Raw genomic sequence first — 12,068 nt, 5'->3', positions numbered from 1 at the left:
AAGTAATCAAAACGAACATACGAATATCTAAGAATGCCGTAACGGTGAAACGCGACAAATCACTGCCATTAGGCAGTTCATTGTATAAATTCTTCGACATTGTCCACTTCTTCAAATAAACAACAATGAAAGTCACAACCGTAGTAACAACTGTCATCGCAATAATTTATTGTCTATTCCGATAAAAGTAGACTGGCATGGAAACGAGGCATAGACACATCACTACTCACAATCGAAAGCCTTCACGGCAGATTTTTTTTGCTGTTATTGTTAAAGAGAGACAAACTCTTCATGGTTACCAATAACTTAACAATATTTAATTTTTTTGTAAAGGTTCTTTTACATAATCAACAATATTATTTATTATTTTTAAGCAATATTTATTAACCTGAAACACCTATCAAAATAGAAAAATCTTCCGAGACAAAATACACGCCACCGATTGGTAGAGCACCTGACCAGCAATCGGAAGGCTGTGGGTTCGATTCCCATAGGCGGCATGTATTTTTTCTCGAAAAGATTTTTTCAATTCATGTAGGTGTTTCAGGCTTATAATTATTGTTACAAAATAATATTCAAAACGATGTCTCGTAAACATTAGTTTATCATTAAAAAAATAATAATATTGTAAAAAACAAATCAAAATTTTTGTACGTTAGTGATTTCCGATTAAATTAACCATCCACTAGGTAATAAAAATAAAATTAAGTTGTCTTAATTATAAGTACGTATATGGAAAAAAATCCGTAACTTGCCTATTTTTTATGAATTGGAAAATAATATCATTGAATATATGAGAGAAAATGTTTAAATTAAAATGGATTTCTATAAAATAAACATGATAACAAAAAATAAGCCTTACAATATTCGAATTCCTACAACCTCCATAAATATAAGCGGAAAACATAATTTGTCTACTGATTGAGGGATTGAACCCACGATGCGACGCGCGACGTCTGGGTGGGAACCCAACGATTGTGTTCACTCAGCTACCAACTAGTATTGTATTATGTTGTTATATTATAGAACTAGGTAAAGCCTATGAAGATAATTTCTTACCAACAGAACAATAATTCAGTTACCGAATTAGAAACTCACTCTTGACCGCAAATTTGCAGCGCGGTCTGTTCATACTTCTAGAATGATGAAATAACTAAATTATTTTATGTTCTGTAATCAATTACAAAAGTTCTATATAATAAAATTGTATGCTTTACATTACTCACAAGAATTTTCGTGCATTTTTGATAGAGTTGAAACTGAAAAAGATCACCATTTTGGGCTCTACGCTCTACATAGATTTATGTTTTTTTTAAACTTTTTTCTTTATTAAAAAAAAAATAAACAAAAATTTAATTTGTGATAATGACAATAAAATATACATTTTTATAAGTCATCCTGGATGATTTAACAAACTTCAATGAATATTTAAAGTCGCTTTAGTTGAAAAATGTTCCAAAATAACTGTTCTAATGAAATCGGCGTATAAACTGTTTAATCAAAAAATTTAATAAAAACAAGTCAAAATCAATTTTAGTTATAAACTCTCTAATGGTGAACTCCCCCAAACAAAATTTATAGGACAACACAACATCTTTTTACCTCGCAAACCTTTGAATTATTCATTTAACTGACAAAAAAGATTAGAGTAGAGTTCCATATTTCTGAATTCTTCAAATATTTGTTAAACTCGGCTAATTTGATAGTAGGGCTAATTAGAAGTATATTTACGAGCATTATATACAATAGTTTTGTACCACATTGTACCATTTAAGACCACTGTATGAGTTGGTGTTAGAAGTTACTGCTGGGATAAGCCCAGAAGAACACCCTCGAAGAACCAGTCCCTAAACTATATCAACTGCAATTTTATTATATGGGACAATTAAGTTCCACACATCTGCATAACTCTGTGGAAACTATTCCTCAAAATTTTAAATCTGGGGTTCTGGAACATAAGATAAGTCCAGAATGGTTTTCAGGATAAAAAGGACTCACCCTTCGCAATTAGGGCCACAATATATGCATGCCCCAAGATGCTAAATTAACAAATATATATCCCGCAGTCTCTTTTATATCTCACATTAATCCTTCTTGTCTAGGGTATTAATTTATACCATAATACTGAGCATATTGTGAGTTTGAAAGGTAGATTTTGACATCTTCTCCTTCTTGCAACAATTATTGGTCATGGTGACATTTTAGGTATGTGGGACTAAGGATTCGTATCCATCAAGTCTTTGCAAATACACACCTACCTTTTCCCGTATATAATGCGCCAGCAGTTTTAGTTCAACTTTTTTTTATTTTCATTTTAATAAGCATCTTCCACATTTCTATAACCAAATCCATGTACAGTGGGAACAACACAACATCAGTTAACAGTGAACCTAGCTTAACATAACACACATTTCTTAACCCATTTCTGGCCAAACCACAGAATTTATATCAGCGCAGTCGGTAGTGCCTAGTTAGCAACCACTGACTTATTAATCTTGTTGGTTTACAAGGAAACGTGCGAAATAGGTTGGCGAGACCAGGCAGAATTTTAAAGTAGCGCAATGTCATTAATTTTTTTGGCAAGTATGATTCGGTTTTTGTAATTATTTTTTGCAGTTAACTATTTGTGATATGTGACCGGTGTAAAGATGGAAACCATAGCTATTTGCATGAAGATTTCTTTACGATTTCAAAACCTATTCGGATATGAAACGTTTGAGAAAATATTTCAACGCAACGGTAACCACATATGAAATATAAATAAATGAATGTACAGTTTTATTGTACTACAATACCGAGTAGAAAACTTGAGTTATAAAACAAATTACGTTAGGAAATATAAGTTACGTATGCAATTCCTATATTTTATGGGCTGTAGGTATTTCTCGACTCTCGTGTATCTCGCTATATCGTACATCAATATTATTTGTATTTACTAGGAATTATTTTCATTTTAAAAACTGAGAAGGTTAATAAAGCGTTGAGAAATCATTGAGTGGAAAATACTCTCCGTGGGGGATTTAATATGATCTATTATTGCAAGTGGCACAGAAGAAAAGGCTTTGACTTATGAATTGGTTTTATTTTATTTGGGAGCATTTACTGTATAACCAACACCTCTGCCATAGGTCACCCCAAGTGGTTCGCTACGTTTGGTGACTTAGCATAGATGCCCAGGTTCAGAGATAAGTCTGATGCATCTGCCCTGATACTGCGTGGCTGGCCGGATCAGAAAAGACTGGTTGAGGAAGACCCTTAGACCTCTCCAGTCGTACCCTCTAGACCAATTGCCTTGCCCGCAGTGGGAGGAATTAATTCATGTATCCATCATTCCTGGACACACTCACTTTCAAATTCCTATCCACCCCTGTACAGTTTTCCCTCCCGGAACTTACTCTCCTTCTTTCTCTTAAAAATATCTCTTACACAGTATCCTGAAATATGACAGAAGCCTTGAGAGAAAATTATTTTCTTCATGACCACCTGTGTGAAGCTATAAAATGTTTTTTTTTTTAAATCGTGTATTCCATTTACCCCAATTTGGTCTGGGAAGTGATATTATCACACACCAATCCTCCCTGACATACCGCTGTTTCATAGCGGACTAAAATTACATTTAGGTGCCCATTATTGCGATGTCAATCCAACCGGAAATTGTCTCTTGGACATGCATACATTTAAATTGTGGTCAGACAATTTATTTTCCATCAAGAAGTCTCTTGAGCTAGTTCACATGGTGCTCTAAAACAAACTCCAAATCTTTATAGAACGTATTATTTCAGTTTGTACCGAATGTACCCACATGCTCGATTAACCGAGCAATCAATCATGTTCGCACAATATATCATACTGAAATCTTACATCGGGTACCTATAAGATTTTTTTGTAACCTCTAGCTCGAACAAATTGTCGAATAATGTATGTAGCAACATGTGTTATTTAGATAAGAAGTTATCTATAAACAATTAATTAGCATTGATGTTGAAAAAATATGATAATCTAAAAATAATCTGCTGAATTTATTAAAGCTATATATGATTATTTTTTTTCTTATTTTGTCTGAATGAACGGAACAAAATCATTATTAGCAATAATTATTTTTAAAAAATTCAGAAAAAAATAAATGCCACTGACAGGAATTGAACCCGAAGCCTTCTGATTGCCGGTCAGCTGCGCATTTTTTTCTCGGAAGATTTTAATTTGTAATCTATAATATTATTATCCTAGCGTCTGGACGGTCTGGGCCCTCTGATTGGTCGAATTCAAATAGTATGTTTCGGATAAATTCCGCTAACTTGAAAATTAAAACCCGATTTCATAACGAGATTTCTCCAAAAGCATCGTTTCTGATAATATAATTTTTGGATAATATCGAAGAAAATATGTTTTAGAAAGTTCATAATCCATTGGATTAATTACATTACAATGAAAATTATCCACAGTTACGTGATACGTTTATAAAAAATCACGCGTTCCTTCAATATGGCCGATACGCACGACTATAGATGGCTGACAGAGCGCACCTCTGGCGGTATAAAAACAAACCAAATGACTGGCGCGAATATTTAAATATGCAGCTCACAATACTTGACCATTAACAAGCGTTTAATAAGAAGATTTCTTCTGGAAGCTTATCACTTTGTAATGGCATTTTTCATTATTATTATTTTTTTGCTTATTAATTATATCTGATTTTATATTGACAAGTTTTCGAATTTCTAAAATTTCAAAATTATTTATTTGCGATGCTTTATATCCTGAGTAAGTATTTTAAGATCTGAATTTTTATCGAAAGTGTGATCATTATTCAAAAGATGATTTGCAAACTCAGATTCACTATTTCCACTTAGAGCCCTGAGATATTCGTTAGTTCTGAATTCAAAGTTTCTATTGGTTCTACTTTTGTAAAAGAAATTACAATCATCCCAATTGAGTTTTTAAACTTCTGATTTTTTTGTTTGATTTTTGGTATCTTTATTATTAAGAATATATTTCTTCATTTTTATCAGTGTAAAACGCCAGTTGAATAGTACTAGGATTGTTTTATATATAATTTTAGAAGTATCGTTATCCATAAACAGAATTCTACGCCATTGTTTATTTCTATCTTTAGAAATACCGTTTGAAGAGAATATATTTAATTTTTTTATTTAGTATTTCAACTATCAATTTATTAGAATATCTATTTATTTTAATATCAACGGTATAAAATATATTCGGATATCCGTTATTAAATGCTATTTGTCTTATGAATATATTGTTTTATGGTTAAATGCTATTTGTTTTTTTCAGGTCTTAAAATACTTCAATATAAATAATTAAGAAATTTTAGAAATTAGGAAACATGTTAATATAAAAGTAGATATAATTAACAAGAATTTTTTTATAAACTCTCTTTTAAATATTTTCCCACTTAACTGGTCTTTCATATTGTAATTCCTAATTCTTATAAACTCAGCCTACTCTTACCCCTCCCCCCTCCTTTCACTTCTTCTTTCCAATTGCAATCTATATTTAATTTTTGACTTCGGTGTATACACAATAAAATGAAAACATTATATTTATTTATTGATTGGACAATTTGCATAGCGCCGCTTTTGTGAGATATCACTTCAGGGGCGCTATGTTGTAGTAATATACCTTTATATATAGATTTTTACTCGCCTGATGAAGGTGTATATATAATCTAACTTTAAACTTTATTAGATACAGTAACAGTTTTAGGTAAAGAATTACCATCAGTTGGAGTAAAATTAACACCCTTTAATTAAACCGACTGCTAATCTCATTGCACAATTACCCTCCTTGTATTCATAAACACGGGTACAATTAATCAATATGTAATAACCTATTATTTAAGTCAACTTTGTTATAACTATCTTTAATTGTGACAAACTATACGATATTGATTCAACTTATAGACATTGACGGTTGTAACACATATTTAAGCACTGCAAGTCTCCTATGAGCTAATTATATTAGGTACGATAACAGTTAATATCAGTTGTAGAAATGTAGTCAATAATAGTGTTTCATTTGAAATAATCCATCACAAATACGTAAAATTTCATTTATTTAAACAACTTGTGTTGACTCGACCTCCTAATTGTCCTAACTCGCTTGAATGAGGTTTTTATACCTCTTTATCCCCAGCGTTCAGTTCGCTTTTGCAAAATGATATCGTGCTGAGCCTAGCTAACTCTGAACATCCCCCGCCCCTGCGATATTGGACACAGTAAAATAAGGCCTTCGCTTTGGGGATGACCTACAATAAATCCCTTAACTTCACGTTGTGTGATTTGTTAATTCGAAGCCCCCCCGCTATGGGGTGGTAGGTATTTAATGTCTCCTTTCTGTGGTAACTCCCGGTTCTTTTTAGCCAAAGTGTGGGGAAAACGTCCATCGACCCTCAGCGAGTTCTACAAGGAACGAGTACGTGTCTCACCTAACTTTCGGATACTGGACCCTATTACTAATCGACCTAACAGTTTCTATCATATCTTTACAATTGCCTTGTATCCCCGCCATTTCTAACGTCCCCGTGTTTATAAATTCTAGATTGTGACATAGAACCGTACCCCTCCCTCCCCCTCTTGTGTACGGGCTATTAAACCCTTCGTTGAATAGTGTGTTGTTTCCGCATAAGTACCGGGACTCTCTCGTCGACCTCTGTAACGATGTACTGAAACTAGATAAATGGGTTTAGCTGTGGTTAGTAAACTTTGGGTGTTGCGGATGGAAGTGGAAACGAGAGAAAAGGAGATGGGAACGGATTGAATGACGAGAAAAGGTTTTTTTTTTGCAAACTGGGTCGGCACCTCACTGCCCCAAATGAAATGGTCGCTATTCTTCCAAATGCAAAACCCCAAGAACCAATACGTGTCTGGCTTTCCCCGAGGTCTGGTCTAACTTCTTCTTATAGTCGCCTTGACACCTCCGGACCGCTCACGTCAGAGGGAGAGGTAATGCACCTGTTGGAATATCCCAAATCACCCCGCCCCGCTTCCTCCGACGGACTACTTTACTGACTGTAAAAGGGGAATTTTCATTGCTTCCCTTGTCATGATGCTAAACGCGTGCATGTTTCAAATAGGTTTGTTCTGGTGAGGCTTTCAACGTCCACTAGCCGCCAGGCCTACTATCCACCTCACGAAGGTTGCTGCAAAGGATCTCGAGGGTTTTCCAGTCGAGTTGCATCAACCTCCGGGTAAACCCCGCTTTAGTATGTGTTCGTCCTCCGATTTTGAGCCCTCGTTCATCACGCCGACGTCCCCTCCACGCGATTTTGAAAGACTTGGAGCCCGTTCAATTAAACGCCTTCGCAGCGAACCAAGGCCCAAACATTCCAACTTGACATTAATTTTCATACTGCCTCTCGTGTCCTCTCATCCGACCCGGTTCCGCGAAAAGGGATGACCTTCCGAACTCTTCGTGATTCTCCATACAACGTTGACGCCCCGAAATCGCGTGATGAGGAAAGTAGAAAATCTTCTGAGCCGAGGAAGTTGTGTGCTTTCCCAAGACAGCTTACGGACAACATACTCCAACGGTGAGTTCTAAGCCGAGGCCAAAGGTATTTAGGAATTTGTTAGTGAACATATAAGGTTATACAAATATTATTAATTTTATTTTTTTATTTGTTTTGAGCATGAGTTGGTTGCAGCTAGTCGCTTCCATGTTGATTTGAGGTGCCTCTGCGCGGCCGCCAACTCGGTAGAGTGTACGACTTTTGTCGTCAGGCACGGACGTCGAGTGATTTATGGGGTCCCTTTTCTTCCTCTTGGGTCGTGTGTCGCCACTAACTGCTTACAAATAAGTAGGTCATTGGCCTCGCGCTAAACACAGCTGTTAGAAGCAAGCAAACAGTTCTAAATGTGATACTATTTTATCAGTTGCAGCCCCATCTTCGTCGCAATTTTAACGTTCTGGAAATATATATTCATGCAAGATCACTCACCCAAAATCGTTATATTACCAGTCCAGTCGGGATATCGACGACATGTACATTAATCCACGTCCAGGGGCTGTAGGTAGGATGTAGAAGCCCCTAAGCCGTTAAAGGTTCGTATTAAATTCGAAATCGGTTCTCTATGTCACCCGTCTACTCGCCGGTAGAAACTATAACCATATTGTATCTAATTTTTCTAGCTAAAATTTCTACTTTCATACGCCGCTCCGTAGATAGCACATAAATTACCTGATACTAGAATTCGGAATGTTTAAGCGGATCATTTCTTTCAATAGAATGGTCTCTTCCTCCCTAACCGTAAATTGATAGTTGACATGCATCGGTATCTGTTGGCCTCCACTGTACCTAATCTAGATATCTCTCCCTATCGACTATTTTAGAGTATCTAAGTAAGTATTTGCCGAGATCTACCCAAAACCCCCTTCCCCTCCCTAGAACCTTTCATATATTATCTGCCACGTTCACTTCGATTTTTTCACTCAATTCTTATATCGTGTAAACCGTTAAAATCCTTCCCGTGCTCGCAAGGAAAACACTGTCTCTTCAATTTCACAATAAATTTAGAACTTTGTCTTAGCCGTTTTCGTCAGGTCATTTGATAATTATTATGGTTCTCTATTTTTTCCTCCTCTAATGGCACACGCGTTATTATTAAACATTACCGCAGTCGAGTTTCATCGTTTTATATTAGTCTGAACCAAGAGACTCCAACCCGTGAATTTAGTATCGTCTAATTATGAGTTTACCCTTTTTTTTTGGTTGAATCTAATTAAATTTTAAAACACTTCAATTATTTCAATTAATATTAAAACCACAACTTCACTATATTTAAAACTCTATCAGTTTAGTTTAAAGATAGCACACCAAACTGTCGCGACGTTAAGTTCTCGAAGCCTCGACTCCAACCAAGTTAAAACGAAAAAAGCCCTGATTCCCTCCAAACAACGCTATTTAATAATGTTTTTTCGAATAAATCGACTTAAAATTTGTGCGACTTTCGCCTTTATGAATTCAAGGTTTCACTTCCCGTTAAGTTTAGAATTGCATAACCCCGTTTCAGGATTTTTGGCCCCCGCCTGCCGAGTTGAGGTAGACACCTACCCCCCTGCCGAGACGGGTACAGGCGTGTACTCGGTGACCTGACTTCCGGGCGCCCTCCCGTAAATGATTTTCGGCGATGTAGATTATTGCGCAAAATTATTTGATTATTTTTTCTCGTACGCGTGTTGTGTCCGTAATATTGGTTGATTTCCGGCCTATAGACTAGGTGTAGCTCATTTCTATATCGTTGTTTTCGAAATCTTTCCGAGAAATTCGCTATTGATATCGATAATATAATCGATAAATTATCCCAACTAACGGAAGCTTTTCACCTATTATGTCCAGCGCTTGCGCAATCCAGTATCCTTCCTTGTGTGCTGCCTTCTAGCATTTGATTGGTGTCTACACGATCCGTGGGTGATCCCAGGACACATATACCTTCCTCTCGGTGATGACATACGTAGGCATTCGTTCCAAAATTTGATTCGACACGTTTTTTGTAATTTCGCCTACCTGTTTTGACTCTTTTCGTGATATCCGCCGCATATCTTCTGGTAATTTTTCGTAATCCATCGCTGTCCACTACCCGAGTCGGTGACACCTCTTCCATCATGAGCTAAACTACCTTTCGGGTTTCTTTTCGATTCCTGGTCCTTTCTTTTCGGTGATCTACGCCCAGTACATCCCTGTTTTTACAGTTTTTTTGCGTCTAGTTTTAGCCCAATCCATATACTCTTTTCTCGCTTCATCCAGGAATTTCAATATATTATCCTCGTAACTTTGTTTACGCGCAAAAAAGGTCGTAAAATTTTGATCGTTAATCAAAGACTTCGTGACCCATTAACTTTTATGTCTTTTCTTAATTACCCCACTTGCATCTCCCCCGTGTTAATATAATTAGGCAATTTCGGCCAAACATCCCATCTTAAGTTAAAATTCGTGTCCATTGTCAACACTTGAAATAGCACTCAGAACTTCAGCGATCGTAAACAATTCTCGCTATGAGGATCACCTCGTAATATGTCTTCTGGACCAAAACATTCTAAAAAACCATCTTCTTTCGCCAAACCGTCACCCCCCTGTTTCGTTATCGATGGTTGGGTATCGCTTCGTTTCTACCTTAGAATGCAGATTTATCGTCGTTCTCCAAGTGCCCTTACACGCATCGTGGGACCGGAACCCAAGGTTAGCTCAACAGTAAATCAACCTAGAGTGTTTCGTGTCTTTAAACCGCCCTTAGTCTCCGTGATTGGCGAAAAATTATTTAATTGATTTTGGGAATGATCTGATTCGTTGAGCTCCATCACGCCTCTTTTCAATTATTACGTGGTTAACACCTATTACCGACGTAGGTTTCTATAATAAAGCTTCTAGTATGTCCCAAAGATGTCCATAGTCTGTTCGTTCCTCCCTATTCTCTGAACGTATTTTAATTTATGAAAAAAAAAATTCTTTACGTTATTTTACCCCAAACAGGTCCATTACAAACTGTCATTCTTATTATGCCTAAATTGAGCATGTTAGTATTCATTAACTCCTTCCTTTTCCGTGTTTTAACAATATATACTCACCCTCTCTCTGTGAATGACCTAATATCTATCTATTAAATGTAACTGTTGTTAATATCACTTAAACTGGGCGAAGCCCAACCAAGTGCCGCCCGCAGGGCCTAGCAGCAAAAACCCGCGGAGCGGGTTTTTAACTACTAGTTAATAATTATTGCTTATAATATTTTTTATCCTTTCTGCTACGCTAAAAATACCATGTTTTGTATGTATATATTTGCTAATAATTTGAACAAAAAACAATAAGAACAGGTTTAAGTTTTTAAATACATTATGTTTTATATCATTTTTAATTTCACAGGTTAGATAAAATATATCCATTTAAAGGGTTATTTTACCATCTTATTGATTCTTGACAGCTTATTTAAAAGATTTATTTGTAGTCCGAATTTAATATTCGGTACTAGAGCCTATCAATAATGACCATATATCGGATAAGTTAGTCGAGTTTTCTACCTATTGCTAGTTTATTATTATATATGTATATTATATACATACATTAACCTATAAATATATGTATATACATCCTTATTATGCTGTGAATAAGCTATCAAAGAGGATGGTTAAATATGGGAGGACATTTATTCATTCTTTTCGTAAGAGGTTTGACATGACAAATGACTATAATAAATTCACAAATGCGTCGGTTTCCCGGCCAGGTATTATGGGTACAATCCTAATATGCTAACATAATCCGCCATCATTGCACAAACATTATTAACGATGGAATTTTGAGAAACTAAATATTGTCAGTATTGTACCCTAAGAATTTTTTTCTATAAATAAAATATTATATTTACAAAAGTCATTAAAACATATTTTATGAAAATAGCATTATGTAGACTTGGTAAACGGAAACGAAACTTAGAACCAGGAGCGATATTTTTTTAGGTAAACAATTAACCTATCTTAAAAAAACACATGAAACAATTTTATTTTTTTTTAGATCGTGATGTCAACCCTCGTAGTAGTTGTTTTGCTACGAAAAATCTATAGATCTCCAGATGGTATGGACTGTCAATGAAACGGTACTGTAAGGACCCCATCCCTCCCAGATTGGAGACTTAGACGTAGCGCGTCTCAGCGATCAAATACATGTGACACATAAGATGGAAGGAGTAAGGTGGCTCACCGGGCGGTCTCGCCTGGCCGGCAGCAGGCCACAGGGGCGCAGCACCCAGCGCCACAAGCACGGCCCACCACCAAGACATCGCTCCTGGAACAACATAAAAACACATACATTAATTAACATTGGGAACATGGCAGATGGCGTGTTTAGTATATTTAATGAATAATGCGACTGAGTATTGAAAATAACACGTTATTTTGGATGAATGTCTTAATATTTAATCGATATCGTGATATATATCTGGTACCCCGATCACCGCCGTCACAAAAACATGCATCAAAGAAGAAAAAAATGTGAAAAACAACTGTTGATAAAACCTCACTCCTAGGGTACCTCACCTAAACATAGGATATTGAACTAAACT

At 35.9% G+C, this 12,068-nt stretch overlaps 1 protein-coding gene across 1 annotated transcript in view; it reads right to left on the bottom strand.

The window, feature by feature from the left end:
• LOC149419853 (serine proteinase stubble-like) overlaps positions 1-11,786 on the bottom strand; it is a 113,546-nt gene extending 101,760 nt beyond the window's left edge. The window contains exon 1 of the mRNA XM_089637061.1: positions 11,708-11,786. Coding sequence (XP_089493187.1) covers positions 11,708-11,786 — 79 coding nt within the window. The remainder of the gene's footprint in view (positions 1-11,707) is intronic.
• Between the last annotated feature and the right edge of the window lie 282 nt (positions 11,787-12,068).

This window comes from Hesperophylax consimilis, chromosome 11 (assembly GCF_061612785.1).
Source record: "Hesperophylax consimilis isolate HC1 chromosome 11, BYU_Hcon_1.0, whole genome shotgun sequence".
In the NCBI taxonomy this organism is placed as follows: Eukaryota; Metazoa; Arthropoda; class Insecta; order Trichoptera; family Limnephilidae; genus Hesperophylax; species Hesperophylax consimilis.
Note: the sequence above shows the minus strand (reverse complement) of the source record. Positions and strands in the feature narration are given on the sequence as shown.